This window comes from Sciurus carolinensis, chromosome 3 (assembly GCF_902686445.1).
Source record: "Sciurus carolinensis chromosome 3, mSciCar1.2, whole genome shotgun sequence".
Classification (NCBI taxonomy): Eukaryota; Metazoa; Chordata; class Mammalia; order Rodentia; family Sciuridae; genus Sciurus; species Sciurus carolinensis.
In genome coordinates this window covers 124189406-124209151 of record NC_062215.1, presented here as the reverse complement: position 1 = coordinate 124209151, position 19746 = coordinate 124189406, and the positions used below count along the sequence as shown (strand labels likewise).

General features: G+C 31.2%; 1 protein-coding gene across 1 annotated transcript in view; it reads left to right on the top strand.

The window, feature by feature from the left end:
- The window catches only part of Atf2 (activating transcription factor 2), a 93715-nt gene extending 74177 nt beyond the window's left edge, over positions 1-19538 (top strand). Inside the window, 4 exon segments of the mRNA XM_047544600.1 lie at positions 1225-1431; positions 9029-9134; positions 14051-14256; positions 14258-19538. Coding sequence (XP_047400556.1) covers positions 1225-1431; positions 9029-9134; positions 14051-14256; positions 14258-14281 — 543 coding nt within the window. The 3' untranslated portion in view covers positions 14282-19538.
- The last annotated feature ends 208 nt before the right edge of the window (positions 19539-19746 follow it).

Here is a 19746-nt window from a genome sequence, read left to right as displayed (position 1 = left end):
AAAAGGAGCAATTTAATTTAATGCTTGATCTTTATTACAATTAAAATACTTTAGAAATGAAATAACCCTCTTATTTTTAAATTTATTTTTGTTATTCACCTACATCCCCAGTCCTAATAACCCTCTTAATTTTTACTGCTAGTTATTTGAACAAAGGAATCAAATGATAACTTACTATTTTTTGGAGTTTGTAGAATTAGGAATAGTTTGGCAATTTACCTGCAGAACTTATCTTGAACACATATGTAAAAATTTTTGCTTATTGCATTGATTAGAGGTATACAGATTATATTTATTCATACTACTTTAAAATATAATTATAGGCAAAAGATTGTTTTCAGCCTTCTCCTTTGAATTCTTTACCTATAACCATTAAGTGCTCTTTCTTCACCAATTTCTAGCAGTTCATTTCTAGTCTCCCATATTCTGCTATTTTTGTGGCATGGATATGGGGGCTCATAAGATGACTGGAGGTTTCTGTTTTTCTCTAGTCCTATGTACTACACAGTATGATTAGTGACTGAAGATTTATATCAGAGTTCAAGCTGATTCATCAGGAGGAAAAGGGATCAATTAAAAATGAAAATCAGTGTTCCTATGGAAATCTACCTGCCAAGAAAATGAGCACTAATAATTATAAGAACCTGACACTTAGAAAAAGACTGACCCTGAATTTCAAAGCTAACCACCCCAAAGTATATACCTATCTCAATTCCTTAATTTTGGTAAAACCAATAAAGAAAATTGACAGATTTAATATATGGTATATTTTATTTCAAAAATAGCTTTGAAAACATGGTTTCCTAACATGAATTTAATTAGAAAGTTAAGTTTTTGAACTTAGTAACTCATAATCAGTAGTTTTCAAAGGATTGAATATTATAAGAAAGTAAATTTAATATACCTTTGGAAAAATACAAGATCTACATATGATCATTAGTATATTTTCAACTTATGTCTAATCAAATGAAAATATTATACATTCTTTAAAGAAGTTATCACTGTGACATTGCATTAGTAAGAATTTCATTATAGCATGATTCATTTACTTCAAGGGGGCAGTTAAACCACAGGGTGATTGTTATGTTGTACCAAAATACTAACGTATTCATCAAGACTTAGAAAATAAAGTTAGTAATGCTGACCCTTTGACACCCTTTACTGCCTATGTCAATTCACTCACTAGACATAAATATCAAGTTTTCATCTCTGTGTACTCTGTAGGCCTCTCCAGCTCACACAACTCCACAGACTCAAAATACAAGTGGTCGTCGAAGAAGAGCTGCTAATGAAGATCCTGATGAGAAAAGGAGGAAGTTTTTGGAGCGAAATAGAGCAGCAGCTTCAAGATGCCGACAAAAAAGGAAAGTCTGGGTTCAGTCCTTAGAAAAAAAAGCAGAAGACTTGAGTTCATTAAATGGTCAGCTGCAGGTATGATGCATAAATGTGTATTTTGTTTTATTATTTATCTTTAATAATTGTTAACATAGCTTTTCCCCGTTTCTTTCTAGTTGACCATCAGGATATTTTAGGACATAACATTGGGTATAGGTGGATTCTGTAGTAAATGATAGTTTTGTAGACCTATTTGAGTGCTGAGATGAAGCACTCAATATAAAATAATATAAAATTATAAATATATAATATAAAATATATAAAATTTTCAACACTGACACATTGAGAAACTTAAAATACAACTCTCTTAACTATCTAGCTTAAACTTTCATAAAGTTGTAAAACAAAGGTCAAAGAATTCTAACATTTAAAAATATCACTTATTTCACTTTCCTTGTTTATCTCGATTATATCATAACTGAGTTGCTTCAGCAGCAGTTTGTACTTTTAAATTTTTTAATTCTTTGAATTACAAGTTTTATTTTATTTTTTGTTTTTGTTTTAAGTGAATATAGTACTCATGAAAGGTGCCAGATTGACATTTTCGGAAACTAAAGGACTCTAATTATTCACAGAACAGCTACAGTATGACCAATGGCAGTATGTCATTTCATACTATCCTACCAGTGTGCCTCAAATACATTTCTTAGAACCTCATGAGTTCATAACAATTTTAAGACCCTTTACTCAGTCATTCTTAACATTGTGAATATTCTCCAGTAAAATCTTTTTAACCTCCAGGTAATGAACATCAACTAGAAATTGATGTTTATGAATTATACTTGTTATTAATATAGGCCAATCTAAAGTGAATCTTTCTATATAGTCTTAATGATAAGAGAGACCCCTGCTCCTTTCTTAAATCTATCTGTAAAGATATTGCACATGTAATTGTCTCTCTAAATACTTAGGAAAAAGTTTTTAACATCAAACATAATGTTCAACCAAATTAAATTTCATAATTTAAAAATTTTAATATGTGAGGCAGACATTGTTTGTGTATCTTTGTTGTGCTGAGTAAGGACATTGTAGCTTTAGAACAGATAAATTGCCTTACAAACCTATTTTTAACCATTTAATTTTAATGACTTACTGTACTACACAGAATTCCTGTATGGGGAAGTATAACTAGTATAAACTAGTGCTTATTAAGAAATATTTTTATTACCATCTGATAAATAAAATTTTATTAAAGAACTAGTTTCACTGTTTGTTTTATAGCAATGCTGAGGACTACTTAGGACCTCATGCATGCTAGGCAGGCACTATACCACTGAGATATATCTGTAGCCATACACAATTTTTTTAGGAAAAAAAATCTTAGTTTTTTTACCTTTTAAATAAAATGAAACAGATTATTAGCGTTAATTTATGTATATACTACAAATAGTTTTACTTTACCAAACCTGTTAGAATAATAACTACTGTTATTTAAAATTTCAAATACTCTTATTACATTAATAAAGTGACTTAAATTATGTCTTTTTGTTTTTGATCTTAACTAACAAAACCTTCTGAATGACTTGAATGTTTTATAAATGTATAACATAAAACCAATCTCTTCCAACCTTCATTGTCTGACCTATAGAATAGAAATAAAAGTACTTGTCCTGTTTCTCTGTCATTACATAAGTCAAATTAAAATGAATGCAAGTGTTCTCCGTAAAGAAAATTTTAAGTAATGAAACATACTTATCAATGTTTTCCTTTGTAACTTGGTCTGTTGTGCCTTGCTCTAAGAATGAAAAGTGCTTGAAAATTATTAAGTGGTATATAAATGTATGGTGTCATTTACAAGGACTTTAATTAGGGCCAGTTTTCTGCTTTGACCCAACTTATAGAAGCATTAACAGCTTTGAATGAAATATTGTTCTCTGTAATTATGCAGCAGCACTGATCATTACTAATAGCAATGCTTAATTATTTCAGAAAACCTTGTAAGATTCAGTATTCAAAGTAAATATAATCTTTACTTCATTTATCTTGTTTTTTCTACCATATGATAAAAAATGTCATTATTATTGTAATAAAAGGTACCTTTTAAAATATATATATTTTTTATTTGTTCTAATTAATTATACATGACAGTAGAATGCATTTTGCACATCATACACAAATGGATTTAACTTCTCATTTGGTTGTCAAAAGGTGCCTTTTTATATTTCCTGATTTAGGTAGAAATTTCTCAATTGGATAAATAAAGGCAAAATTGGATAAATAAAATTGGATAAATAAAGGCAATAATAATAAATAAAATAATAAATAAAATTGGATAAATAAAGGCAAAAAAAAAACTTCTATGTAGAAGTTAGTTGACACAACATTTTTGATGCATCTGACTTTTTAAATGGACATCAGATTCAGGAATTCACTAAAGTAAACTCTGCAGTTGAAAATGATTTCAGTTATTACCTCAAATTACAAACAGAACAAGTAAAATCATCCCTTAACCATTAAAAATTGAATGATGTTATAGCATTATGTTAGTTTTTGAAATGTGTTTTCAGGGACTTACTTTAAAATATTGCTCAAAAAATGATTGAAAACTGAGGTCGAGTTCTATGTATTAACCTGGAGAAATATCCATAATATATTTATTTTATTTTATATTGTTATTTTTTTTTTAATTTTTTAAATTTTTACAGACTGCATTTTAATTCATTGTACACAAATGGGATACAACTTTTCGTTTCTATGGTTGTACATAATATATTTTTGGGGCAAAAGGAATCTTGGTGGGAAAAAACCCACATGACTTTCAGGGAGAATTAAACAAATTATGGTATATACATACCTCCAGTGAAATAATATTCAGCCATAAAGGGAATAAAACATTTTGAAACATTTTACTAAATGAAACCAGAACAGAACATTGCACATTGTATAATGCCGTTTGTGTGGAATATATAAATAGAATAATTACTATTGTGAAGATCAAATGAGACAAAGTATAAAAGTGTGTTGTAACTATATCATGTAAATGCAAGTTATTATTCATTGTGTCATTATGTATCTATTATGTACATAGCATGTTATTAGACACCGGATATAAAAGTAAAAGATAATTGTCTTTGCATTTACAGAATTTGTGATCTAGCAGAGACAGACATAAAACAACTAATTAAATGTGAGAATAGGACAGTGGTCATTCCCACTCATTTTTTTAAGTTATTTCCAAAATATTTTATAACTCTAATGAAAACCATATTATTTTTCCTATTATTATTATAGATACACATTAAAGAATTAATTTCTTATCAGGTATAAGGTTTTACATACAGTATAACCTTTGGACCTGTATGATGAGCATCTTGGTACTTAATAATAACTTTTGTGAAAACTGAATATAATAAAATCATTTATAGCAGTGAGAATATTACTATCCAATATTACTTCTTCAAGTTTGGGGGTAGTGGCTAAACTAAAAAGTCAAATATCATAAATTTATGGAGTAACAGACCATTAAAACATAATTAGATATCAATAAAGTTTTGATTGATTAATCAGTTGACTATCCTATCATGATTCATCAGGCTTACCTGCTTCAGATAGACAATGTTGAAAAATATTATTTGTTCACTAGTATGTAATTAAATGTTGAATAGCCACATTCTTAGAATGAAGCAGTTGTATAGAGGATGTCAAAATAATTGACTCTGAATTTTAGATCAGAATAATATTTTTTTTCAGCATTTCCTCTTTCTTCCTAAATCTGTTTTACTTTGACAAAATAATAGCTGCTCACATTTGAGTGAGACTTTTACATTTTGAAAATGCTTTTATCTCCCTTATTTCATCTTCAAAATGATCCAGGAATCTTCTGCAAGTACTAACTCACAGATAGTAGAGAGTATAACCAGAAGGGCTTTTTGGAAGCTGAATTCAATTAAAGTGTATTCTAAAATAATCCACAGAGTAGATGGTAGATATGTAAATATTTCTTTTTTCATTTAATACTAAATCTGTTTGTATCTTAACATCCCCTCAGATTTATTTTGGCTTAAGCAAATTGGGTGTGTATGTATCCTCTTCCCTTTTTTTTTTGTTTTTGTTTTTGTTTTTTACTTTCTAAGATCTCTGTATAGAAGCCTTAATGTTGTATTTGTTATATAACAGCCCCCCTACCTGTATTCTGATCTTTCTTTATAGAAAATTTTCAAAATTAAAATTAACGATTTATATAACCACTTTATCCAAATATTAATATAGTCAAATCTATATTCTTAAAAATAAAATATTTCCTTATGTATATGAGACTACAGTTCTTGAATGCTTGGATTAGTTTGTTGAGTTTTAGTATATCATAAATGACTTAGAAATTACTTGATTTTAGCCTCTTCTGCCTAATTTATTATATAACCTTTACCTGCATAATACTCATATTTTCAATTTCTACTTTACTTGGTCTTGACCACTAGCAAATGATCAACTAAATCTACTCCCATCAAAGCATGAGCCATTCTTGTGCCTAACGGGCTCTTCAGTTGTGTTTACTTTTGAATCCATCTCTTAGTCCCATTTCCTTACTAGTAACTGTCCAATTTGCTGTTTTCAGAATAGTGCTTATATCAGCTTTTAAAGAAATTAATCACTGGGGTATGATAATAATACAAACTATGTCTAATTTGTGACCTCTCACCCAAAAATCACTTTTGAGTTTCAGGATCATCATTAGGAAAATTTGCTTTCTGTCATGTAAAAAGTGCAGGAGAAACAATTGGTTGTTTGAAGTTTGGGCGAATAAACTTAGAACATTCTTTTGTATCTTTAGATATATGTATGCAGAGTTTTTAATTTCTCCTTCTGTTGGTCTTTCCTGTTTTGCTCCAAATTTAACTCCAGTGAAAATTCAGTGAGACAAATACAAATCATAAGTATCAAGTGCCTTAGCACTTCAGTCCTTAATATTCATTGTTGGCATCTTCACATTTGTTTATTAATACTAATCTAATTAGATCAACAGCCATACTACCACCAACTGTCTAAAATATAGAAATTGATGTCTCATTCATCAGTTTCAAACCTGCCTAATTAAAAAGAATTTGAATATTTTACTTGAGAGCATAGGAATATTGTTTTAATTTTTAATCCTCATAGAATTACTTAAATCAACTGTTTTATATTAATGAACTCAAAACTGCTTTCAGCTATTTTATTACATATAGCATTTTGTTTCACAGTAAATTTATGATGTGTGTTTATATGGAATATTTGAGAAACAGTTGTGATTTTTAAAATTTTATAATCGAGGTGATATTGTAAGACATGCCAATTTTCATTTTGTAACTTGAAAATTAGCAGCATAACTATGTTGGTGACATTGTTGTTATAAATAATTAAATTAGGACTTCAGACTAATTTCTTATTATTTGAGCTTTTTATTTCACCTTCCTTGGTATTTTTTATTACCTGGAATTACTATAGTCCTCACTAAAGTATAACTATAGCTACTCAACCCATGTCAGACCATACACTGTCCTCTGAGGTTACATAGAGATATATAATCTGCCTTCAAGAAATTTCCAATCTGGTAGAGGTAACAGACACATATACCAAAAATTACAATCCAGAGTGATAAGTACTGTGTTAAGATACCTATTAATCTTAATATGCAGGTTTATATGGCTGTGGGAACCCAGAAAGGGAAACTTGACTCCTTTTCCTTTGCAAATTTGTATTGTATTCAGTTGACTCTTAAAGATGTGTGAAATAATTAGCAAGGGAAAGAAGAAAGGAAAGACTTTCCATATAGAGAAAATGCATATTATTCACTTAAGATTACTGGTTTTTTTAAGGCATGACAATTAGATAGTGGTTATTTCATATGACTCAGACTAATAAGAAGGCAGCAAGGATAAGAGAGACTTGAGGACATTACTAGTATGTTGGTATGGTTAAAGGACATAGTATTTTAGAAGAACAGTGAGAATCAGGACTCAATATGGTCACAGCATATATTTTTTAGCTAAAAATAAATATCCATTTCATATTACAGAAATTAATGAGAAACTTGTAGGCAACAGTGTCAGATCAAGCTGACAAGGCAGGGTGAGGTAGACTATTGAATTATTTGTAACATGGTTTCTCATCAGTAGTGCTATTGCTAATGAGCTGTAATTAGTGGTATTGACACCAGTGGTTGTAATATTCCATGGAAATGAGCTTTCTGAATAACAGCTTATCTTTTCTAAAACAAAACTTTTAAATTTTACCTTTTGTACTTTGATCACTGTTCACCATTTTTAAATTATATTTTAAATATAATTTGACTTTTATATTAATGTTTAGAGTTATTATGAGCCTCAATTTTGTTCTATGCTTTTTAGTACAGTATTACAGTTCATTGTTATTGGAATGTAAGGAACTATTTAATTAAACAGACTTGCCTCTAGATTGCTTAACTTTTGTTATTTTGATTTTTATGTTTCTGCATTGACCACTTAGGCAGGCCTAATGACCCTAATCTAAATTATTTTACATTGAGCTTTCTGGTTAAGAGACAGGATGTAAAAAGACCTGCCTGAGCTTCTATTTACTCTTGTTCACTGTATATTGTCATTTACTTTGGGGTAAAACCTAAATGGTTAAAGTTAATGTTAAGTTCAAATGAGTTAGAGATGTTAATAAATTAAGTTTTAAACCCAGGGGTGCTCTACCACTGAGCCACATCCCGAGCCCTTTATATTTTATATTTTGAGACAAGGTCTTGCTAAGTTGCAAGGAGTCTGCCCTTGAATTTAGGATCCTCCTGTATCAGCTTCCCAGGTCACGGTGATTACAAGGTATGCACCACCACACCCGGCAATATATTTTTTTTAATGTTAGCAATTTATTAAATTCATACTATTTCTAATTCTTGAGTATTGGTAATGATCACTAGTTTATGTTTTTAATACTTGGTGATAAATGGTTTAGTTGGACTCAACTCAATTTGGAACTTTTATGTAAAACTTACAGATTAATGCATTCTATACAAAGACTGAAGTTCTTAGTAGTAAGCATTAGGACAAATCACTATTGACTTGTCAGTTTTAAATTCAATTTTACAAATTGCCTGGGTAAAAGGCACTAAGCCATTTAAATATTACATCTACATTCATTGGTTCTGGTGCCCAACGTAGAACCTTGTAATAAATTTTAGATATCCATGATTCTTTAGTTATTGTAGTTACCCTATGGAACCTTTATGTGAGAAACTAGAAACTAGCTTAATAGAATTTCCAGGATAAATTTTTCATTTTCAAGTGAATGGAATCAGTGAAAATTCATTAACTCCCAATTTTTCAGATAATTAAAAGAGCACATAATATATGTAAATAAAAATACCTTCAATAGGTAACCTATAATATATAAGGAGTCCCAAGGCAAATGATAATGTAAAAACTTTGAAATATGCTACCTAGTTGTGTTGTTGTCTTATTTGTCTTAAGTTTTTATACAAGTTGCCATTTTTGTATAAACGCTAAAATAGCAAAAATGACGTTTGCCGATTAGACATTTAAGCAGCATATTTTCTTTATGCCTTAATGTTCTGCCAATGATGTCCAGTTTGCATCTTAAACCACTCATTTTGAACAGTAAAAAATGTGTTTAGTCTACTATTGGTAAGGTACATAAGTTGTTTCTTCTCCAGAGTGAAGTCACCCTGCTGAGAAATGAAGTGGCACAGCTGAAACAGCTTCTTCTGGCTCATAAAGATTGCCCTGTAACCGCCATGCAGAAGAAATCTGGCTATCATAGTGAGTAATGTTCCATTACCTACAGCCTTAGGCTACATCAGTGAAATACTGCCAGAGTGAGCAGAGCTACTATTTTAAAAGTAGAGATTGCAGTTCTTTAAGATTAAATATCAGAATTTCTGCAAGGTTATTATATAATGGAGTGGGGGGTATACTTTTTAGAATCTAGAGTTTTGGAATTTCCTATTTTAGCTTTTTTTTAAGCATTACTATAGATCAACAAATGTGTTAGCTGAAGATTTTAAACATATTGTCAAATACTAATAATATTTTATTTATCTTCACAGGATAATACTTTTTCGTAAATTGATGGGATCAAACTGCTTCCTTTCTAGTCCCCCCATTCAGTAATGATGAGATTTAGTTTTTTATCAACCATCTTCACTTAATATATAATATCCATTTACAGTATTAGACACTATTATTCTTTCTTAGATAATGTCAGCATTGTGCGGTGTTTTTGTTTTGTGAACCTTTATATGGAGACATCTTGTTAGTTACAAAACAAGATTTTAGAACAGTATTTAAATTATCTGATTGTAAGTTCACTCCTAAAGGTTTTCCCAAAAAATGAGTTTTTTTCTGTTTTCAGCATTTTAGAGGTTAATTGTGCTTTTTCCTTTCTGTAATGTCCTTTTTTAGATAAGATGCACAGTGTTGGAACCAGCTGTTCCTCTTGAATAAATGACCAATTTTGTCCATTGCACACAAATTTGTAACGAATAACAGAGTTGGAAATGCATTAGGCAACATTCATAATATATAACCCACAGCTTTCATTTTTATGATTTAGTGATATTTCTGGATATTTGTAAATGTGAAGATTGTTTCAGCCATATGTATCCACTTCATTTTAATTTGCCAGTGTCAGTAATTCAAAAGAACGTAATGTTTTGTATGGGATGCAAACAGTTCCTCAGGTGCTCACAATAAAACTTAATGGCTACCATTTTTACTTGTAGTCATTGTAAGCAGTTTCATCAGAATGGGCAATATTTTTTAATTTAAAAGATTCAGTAGGTTTAGCAACTCTCAATTGCCATATATACTTAGAACACTGATTTTTGTCAGTTTCAGGAATATAAATCTGAGTTATTTGATATCTAGTCATTTTGACACAGGCCAGTGAAACACATTGTAGAGTAAATTGGAACCATATAGAAGTATGTTTGGGATTTATATTAACAATGATTGCTGTAGGGATGAGGCCATTATGGTTCCCATCTGACTTAACAAGATAATTTCCTGTAGAAGCTTCTGAGTTCAGCAATATGCATACATGATTTTCTTAAACAGGAAAGTTCCCTTGAATTTTGGTAGTTTAAATGGAAATATACAAATGATTCTATAAAATTAGAAGGAAATTAACTCTCTTCTCTAATTCAAAATTATATTCACTTTTTAATCTTTGGTAATTTATTGGCCAATTCTAACAGTTTTAACTCTTCTAGGCAATGTAAACTCAACAAATGTAAAGCAATTATTCATTTTAACAGTTGATTTATAAAGATATTTTCAAGTGCATAGACATGTGAGTTTATCTATGATTAAGTGACTAAAAATCAAGATGAATAAATTTTTGTGAATATTTTTATAGTAGGTTATGAGAATGCAAGTAAAATAAAGATATTTTTATTATTTGGAAATATCCCTACCTTTGTTCCTGTCTAGTTTTTTAGGTAATTAAATTAGAGGCATTTGTAGAAATTTTAAAGTGATTTCTCTTTTCAGATTTCAAACCTTTGAAATATATCTAGTTTCTTTTGGTTAATAGTGAAGGGAGTGATAGAGATTAAAGGAATATATCTTGGAGAAATTTTCAGATTTCACACTCAAATGTAGCACCTTGCAATTATTAATGGTGGTGATCTGTAAGTCTTTCAAAACATTTGTGAAGGAGAACTAAGATTTAGTAGAAATTAGGGAATATGGTATTGTCTTAGAGGTAAAGGTGACAAGGATGCATTAGTCATAAGGTCTCAATTTTAGCACTATCCTACCCAGTTTTAACGCTGAAGGTCCTATGCTATATCCTGGGAAACCCTTCAGTCACCTGATGGTCACCCTAAACATTAAATAATACAAAATCAGAATGAAAATAATAATAATATTTATTTACTTACTTACTTACCTATGTATTTATTTTTAAAGGCATCCAAGTCAGAAAATTCACTAGGCAGTTATAAATACAATTCTGGCTAGAGGCAGAATCTGGGGTAGTTCTGGTAAGAACTAATACCTTACAAGAAGATCAGATCACCTAGAGGTTATGGAAAATAGGGGAGGAGAGGAAGAATAGAGGAAGGGACTGTATGATCAAAGTACATTATATATACACTTTTGAGCTCATCACCATAAATCACATTATTTTGTACAATTAATATGCACTAATAGCTGGCATGATGGCATGGGCCTGTAATCCCAGCAACTTTGGAGCCCAAGGCAAGTTTGAGGCAACTGAGTGAGATCCTGTCTGAAAATTAAAGTGCTGGGGATGTAGCTCTGTGGGAGAGCCACTGGGTTCAAGCCCCGGTCCTGCCCCCAAAAAATAATAATAATAATGAGAATGCGGAGGATGCACCAAGTACCAGAAACCACAGTTCACCTTAGGAACTGAGCAGGATGAAGATTTTGTAATAATACATTTTTAATACATGAGTATCATGAATAAGCACAGAAGTGATATTATATTATTGCCGTGAGTTCATATTCTCCAGATTTGGGCATATGAAATTAAGATTGTATTTTCGTCTTTATAATCATAAATGGGGAGGAAAACTTCTTGGGCCCTGATTGAGTACTAATAATTTCATTACTGAAAATATGTATAAACATAGAGAACTTTTTATAGAATTGAATTAACATCTGGTTTCTTTTAGCTTACAAAGAGTTGAAAGTGACTTTTATGTGCAGCTATATTTCTTTTATCTCTGTAGTGCTTGTGATTGTACTGGTAATTTTCTCCCCTCACCTTCCAGAACTGGACATAGGTATTTTCTGTGCAAAGTTTATAATTACACACCTTATAAGTGACCACTGATTCTTTGTCAACTGCCTGAAGGTTTGCTTTACCTAGAGCAGACCTTTAGTGGAGATCAGTACTCCTCCATTATAATTTGCTGTTTCTGAGCCATTGCCTCCAGTATATATTTACATTTATTTATACCACTATATCCTGAGAAAGGTCAGCTTTGTTCTGTTGAAGAATAGTGGTGAAATAAACAAATAGGACTTCTTAGTATTCTTTCCGTTTAAACTGTCATTGCCAGTGTTTTCTTTGAACATGTAACTGTTGTATTGACTACTTAAATAAAAATTATAATATTTTATAACATTCATTATTGCTTGATCAGAAAAGTATTCTTAATGCTTTATATAATTTTTAAAAGATTACTAATTGTGATTCCTTTTATTGTATCTTGAGGTAAGTTTGATCTAGGGGTACAGTTTTGCATTAACATATTGTAGAGAAGAAGATAGGATTTCATCTCATTAATATATTTTAAACTTGCATGGATTTGAGGCAGATATGTCAAAATTCTGTAAATTTCACCATATTTCAAAATGAGGATTTTGAGTTTAAGTTGTGCTTATCAGTTATCCTCCCCTTCCATCATTTCTATTACAAATCATGGGATAAGTCTTGCTTCCTAAGTTCCAGAGTCTTGTTTTTACTACTTAACTTTGAGAATGGGCATCTGGCCATTAGGCCAGATGTTATTCTCAGATGTAACAGAAAGCCTGCATATTGTCATTTCAAAATACTAGATAAAAATTGTTTTTAATGACAAGTTTAAAAAGTGAGATAAAAAAGAGTATTTCCACTATGATACTATTTCTACAAAAAAGTTAATGTCTAAAAATAAACAAAACTAAAGAATATTATTTAGGAATACATACCAATATCGTAACTCCACAAAGAAAAAACAAGGGACTGGTTAAAGAAATGTCAGAATAGGGATTAGCTGTGGCAAGGAGAGAAGCATCCAAGAAGCAGCAGTGTCATTAGCAGTGTTCTCTGAAATTGGGGACTGAGTGCACAGGTGTTCATGTTATCTTTGTATCTTATAACTCACAGATACTATACATAATATGTGTTGCACCCATCATATTTTTCACAAAATAAATTGCTGGATTCTTTCTGCTAAAATAAGGAAGATACAAGAGATTTTTGTTCAGGCATTAATATTGGTAGATGTATTTTCATAAAAATTTAGAATGTTCTTTCCTGAACATCTTTTCAATTGCAGTATCTAGAGTTTTATGTGGATTTTTATTTGAATCCCAATTAATTCATGCAAATATAACAGCTGGTGGCATTTAGACTAAATATTACTTATACTCATGTGTATGCCTCATTAGAATTAGGTGTTGTAATCATCCATGGCTGCAAGAGATGGAAAGTCAGACAGAATATAGTTCTGAAAAATGCTGAGGGAATAATTTGAAAATATAATCAGTATGTAAGATTCATTTTATATATACATGTGGTTATAAATTCTTTTTTTATCTTTTAATAAGAATGAATGTAGTTGAACAGACTGGTTTTGTTAAATGTGTTGCTTGATGAGTGTTTGTTTATATGTGTGAAATGCTGGCTCCCAAACTCCTACCTCATTTTCTTAAACAGTATTTAGCAAATATCTCTTCAGCTCTATTTTGTGAAGCACTGGACACCCAGATGTTCCCATATGCATGGTTGTCTTCATTTGACCAGTTATGGGTAAAATTACCTGCTTCATGACTTACAGCCATTTCGTTTCAGTTAACTTAATTTGTCATACTGACTTGTCTAAATAATCAGTTGTAAAATACTTTCTAACTTTTTATTCTGTATGTTGAGTTGGCCTAATACTTTTACATGTACTTTAAGAAGGGAATGATTAATTTTTCTTTTTTTTTTTTTTTCCATTCAGCTACTGATAAAGATGATAGTTCAGAAGACCTTTCGGTGCCAAGTAGTCCACATACAGAAGCTATACAGCATAGTTCTGTCAGCACATCCAATGGAGTCAGTTCAACATCAAAGGCAGAAGCTGTAGCCACTTCAGTCCTCACCCAGATGGCGGACCAGAGTATGGAGCCTGCGCTTTCCCAGATTGTCATGGCTCCTTCCTCCCAGTCACAGCCCTCAGGAAGTTGATTAAAAACCTGGCAGTACAACAATTTTAGATACTCATTAGTGACTTCAAAGGGAAATCAAGGAAAGACCAGTTTCCATTTATGCGAAATCTGTGGTTGTAAATTTTTTTTTTTTTTTACTTGAAATTACATTTGGCTCTAGAGTTGGTGTAGCAGCAGTTGATGATAAGACTGAACAACAGTTTTTAGTCTCTGGAAAGACTGATTTTGCTTTTTTTTATAAATATTGTTAGATTTATTAATTTTTCTGTGCTCAATGTGTAAATTGTATTATAATTCATTGTGGTTTATTTCATTCTTAATTTGGTGGTGTTTTAATAAATGGGGGTGTTACTGAATCTCTCTTCCCACTTCCATTTCTTTTGCCCACCCCTCAACCCTCAACTGTGATGGTAGTCTTGTTATCATTTATACCAAAGTTCTGCGTAGTCCCTATTGACTTTGTAATGTGAACAAAGTCATAAAGTACTAGGCAAGAGAAAGGTAGAAATTTGCTTTTTAATCTTTTTGCCTTTTATTTTGCACATTCTGCAAAAGGAAGAATATTGGAGAACACTGGGTTTTTTTTAAGTAAGAGAAAACATGATAAAAGACATACTGTGCTTTTATATGCACATTGTTAAACTAAATCAAGTTAATAATAAATTTTCTTTTTTAAGATTTTAAGTAGACAAAAATTTTGGAATCTTCAGCATAAAAAATGACTTTATTTTTTAAGTCTGAACTTCAGTATTTTAAAACTATGTTTGAGGCTGAAAAGTATGAAATTATATAATATACGATACAGGGTTATCAGATATCTAGTAATTTTTTTAATTAGCTCTTGTTTGGTTTTCTTTTTTTCTTTGTTTTTTTTTTTTTTTCAGGTTTCAGGTTATACACAGAAGTTTATGCATAATCAAGTATGGTATGGTTGCCAGAAAAGCCTAAAATTACTACTTAGAAAATTTAAGACTGTTTACCCCCATTGTCTTGTACTTGCGAGCTAACTTGTACTTATTCTTGTGAAAGCACTGTCATCTTTTAGTAGCAAATTTTGATAACGTTTCTCGTGGAAAAAAATCAGTATCTATCTTTAGAACAATGTAATTATAATGTGGGAAATGTGAGTGAGAGAAAGAGAGACTCTGTGTGTGTGTGTGTCTGTGTGTGTGTGTGTGTGTGTGTGTGTGTGTGTATGTGTGTGTGTATGTATCTTTCAATAGTTTATGCCAGCAATCTTTGCTTGAATGTTTAACGATGCCTTCAGTGTGATGCTGGCCTATAGATGATTGCAGTTTAAAATGTCATTACTGTGCAGGCTTGGATAACTAACATTCCATGATGTAGCTTGTTTCTGATGAGATGATTGTAGGTACACTTCTCATTATCCAATCATCTGTGGGATACTGAATTTTCTAATGTGCCATTATCTATTTTTATTCTTCACTTATGTTCAAAATACAGTACAATATTTTAAATAGACTCAATTGTTAAACAAAAAAAATTAAAAAGTAGTAGATGTGTATAAGAAACCTTTGTAAAATAGTTATGAGTCCTACCCAGTACCAACTTCTGGCATTCAAGCAGGATTCCATTGTGTAAATATCTGTAATGCATTAATAATAAGTTGTGTAGTTTGTTCTGCATCCATACTACACTACTTGATAAAGTCTCTGTGACATCTCCTTATGAGACTGACATTTTAAGAGCCTATATGGAATATCCTTGATAATTCAAGGGACTATCCCACCTGCCTAAGTTCCAAACTGGGAAACATGCAAATTATACAAATGACATTTCAGGACTTCTAAGTATGAAGATAATAGGAATTTTATTGTTTGACTTATTTAAAATGAGAGCATTTTGGTTGACAATTGTACTTCTAAAATTTCTTATTTTTAACTAATTTCATAATTTTAAAGTAATCAATTTCTAATCATGATTTTGTCATAGTTTGCTAAGGAGTTGATCTCAAAGGCACAAAATATGAATTCTACAAGAAGGCTATTTTTTATTGTAGTTTGGATGGGTTAGGAAAAGCCTCAATTTTTCACTTTCTAAAGTCAGTGCGATTTTTTCTTTCATCTTATTTATGCAAGTTAAGGTTTTTGGTATCAATTCTTGCAACTGTAAAATAAAACTACATAGATGTAAGAAGTCATGTAAACGGTTAATGAGCTTACCAAGGTTAGCAAAACTTTTCATTGTAAATCAGTCTGTACTCAGCAAATAAAATCATTATTAGTTGTATGAACACAAATTCCATTTTGACTTCCAGGATGTCACACTACTTCTGTACCTAGCATTTCGAGTCCTTATATTTGCAATGTTACACAAACTGTACTATTTTCTTTTATGTGCAGTTTGCATGAGTAAACCGTCAGAGAATAAATTCTATCTTTAAATTATGTTCATAATTTGCTTGTTTTTACCTGTCTTTCACAAAACAACATCACCTAATAAGTCTTTTTTTTTTTCCTTCAGGACACTTAACTTCCTGAGAAGAACCTGAGATTCTTTCCACTTTTATGATAAAATTATTCATACTTGAAGACCTTTCCACTTCAGGGTGCTCAGACCTTGTTCCTCTTTTATGCATTCACCTTAAGCTCCATTCATATACAATGATCCTTTCATTTATGTGTCCATCCTGGGACACTCCCTGAACTTGAGCCACCAACCCACCTGCTCACCACCTAACAAAACATCTTAAATAGACCATATCCAACACTGAACTAACCTTCCCTCACCCTACCCTCAAATGTACTCCTCTCACAATCTTTTAATAAATCAGTTGATGACTATGCAGTTCTTCCAGTTGCTCAGCCAAAACATTCTTGTCATCCTTGATGCCCCTCTCTCCCAGTTCTTATTCAAGGTTTACCTTAACTTCCAAATAATAGAATGCAGCCACTTCTCACCATTTATGTTGCTATCGCCCTGATCTTGCCCTCATTTGCTGTAGTTGCCTTAAAAATGTCCCTTCATTTCCATTCCCAACCACCACTGCTCATCCCCAGTACAGCAACCAAAGTGATGCTTTTAAAACCTGTCAGGTTTCAGCCCTTCTCTGCTCAGAATCCCAAGTCATTCCACAAGTCCTGAGAATGGCCTACAAGGGCCTAGACTGTCAGTTCCTATATCACATCCCATTACATCTCTGACCTCATCTCCTACCACATTGTTTTGCTCAGTGAATGTTTTAGTGCCACAAGTGTCAAGTGGTGGGTCTTACATACCCCAGCAACCAAAACCAAAAATTCCTGCCTTCCTGAAGCTGACCTTTTAAAGAGAGTGTCAATTGTATATGACGAGGGGTATGAGCTAAATGAAGAAACAGACTTATACCAGTCTTTCTGGAGAACAATGGGGTGACGTTTTAGTCATATCTGTCAGATTGATGCAAATCAGAAGATGCAAACAATTGCATAGCTATTTTTAAAGTACTCATTCTAATGTGCTTAAGATAGATTGATAACTAGATTAAAAAGTTTAGTGAAGACAACTGTGTACAAGCATACCTCATTTTATTGCTCTTTATAGATAATTGCTTTTTCCCCCCCACATTGAAGGTTTTTGGCAACCCTGTTTGAGCAAGTCTGATCAATGCCATTTTCCAACAGCATGTACTGAAGGTTTAGACTATCATTACCATTTTTAGCAGTAAAGTATTTTTAAATTAAGATATTAATGTTTTATTATACATAATGCTATTGCACACATAATAGATTACAGTATAATGTAAACATAATTTTTATATGCACTGAGAAGTCAAATGATTTGTGTGACTCACTTTATTGCAATGCTCTTGAACCAAACCAATGATATCTTAAAGTTTTGCTTGTATTTCTAAGGTTCAACAAATAAGTAATGCATTAGAAGATCAAACTTGTGTTTGGCTTATTCCAGAGGACAGAAAACACTCTTTATGACATGTGCTGACTGTTCAAAGTAATTTTAACTAATTCTACTTCTATGAAACTATAGAGTTTGGTGCCTATTTGTGAGACTATAATTATAGGAAGATCCCATTTACTCCTAGCCTTCATCTTAGATAAATCTACACATGTCCAAACACACTCACAGAATACCTAGAGAACACAGTTATCAACACAAGTGCTTCTAAAATAGACATTTAGAACAAATAATTTTAAAATCTGATCATTCTAGATTATCTTGACCACAGAATAATCTTAAGGCAAAGTTATACAATTTGATTTGTGTTTGATGTAGTTATGAAAAGTGTCTTTAATCTTTTAATAAATACAAATGAACTTTTTCTGTGATTTTCTAATTTTTTTAAAGTAGAAATATTTCCATGTATTAATATGCTAGATAGAGGCTTGGGGGTTCATAAAAGCAAAGCATTAAGATCATATAGATCTAGGTAGCATCGTCTATGTGGAAAACACCCTCAAAATATAAAGACCTTTCTAAATAGATAGTTCAACTATTGAAGCAAATTCATTAAGCAAATTATATATATTGCCATACAAAAAGTTCAATGAAAATGTTTCCAGAATGAAAGGACTTTGACATAGCAAAGACCATATGACATTGTAACCCACAATAAAAGAAAAAGCATGCATAGAGTTATTCTTTGTAGCAATCCAAAGCACCAAATCAATTGTTTATTGTAAAATATCAAACATGGTCACAGCAATCAAACTAGAAGTGTTCTATTTCTCAATGATGGGCCAGTGGTTTGTATCCCTTTTTCCTCAAAGATTCACACAAGTTTTTCCAAAGGCTTTCCAAGAAAAGAATGTATTCTCATTTCCACCACTATGTCATTAGTGTACCCTTGTCATGGTCATGATGCCTTTTCCTCTGTTTTGCATTAGATTTCACATTTAAGACATCATTTCTTGAGATGGAATTTTTTTGAACAAAATTATTGCTATGGTTTTATCATGAATGACCTCGATTTTTCTTGAAAAGTATTTGAGTCTAAATCTCATTTTTAGTTATGTGAAATAAGATTTGACTTACTTTATTCACTTAATTTTACAGAATATTTGCTTCCTATGAAAGTACACAAAAGAAAATGTTCCCCCAAGTGAGCTCCCTTCTTTTATTTTTGCTCAGTTTTCAAAGAAGCATGTAAATTAAGAAAAGATGCTATTTTTCAAAGCCTATAAATTTGGCAAAAAATTATTTGTGTGGTTTATTTAGCAGAATTTAAGATTATTATGAGTTTCTCGTGATGAGAGACAAATGCTTTGTGATGTTTATGGGAAACAAAAAAAATCTGTCTATGCCATTATTCAAAAATAAACCCTTTGCATTATCCACTAATACTGTATTTTTTGTTTGATTTCTTTTTTTTTTTTTTTGATTCAGTGATTTTTTAAAAAATCTAATTAACAATATAGCTAGTTCCTCAGTCCATTTTTGGGAGGCATGCTTATTAAAATTCATTGTCATAGGTTCAAATTAAATAGTACCAATTCAAATAAAAAGAATTATATAATAAAACTAAAACTAT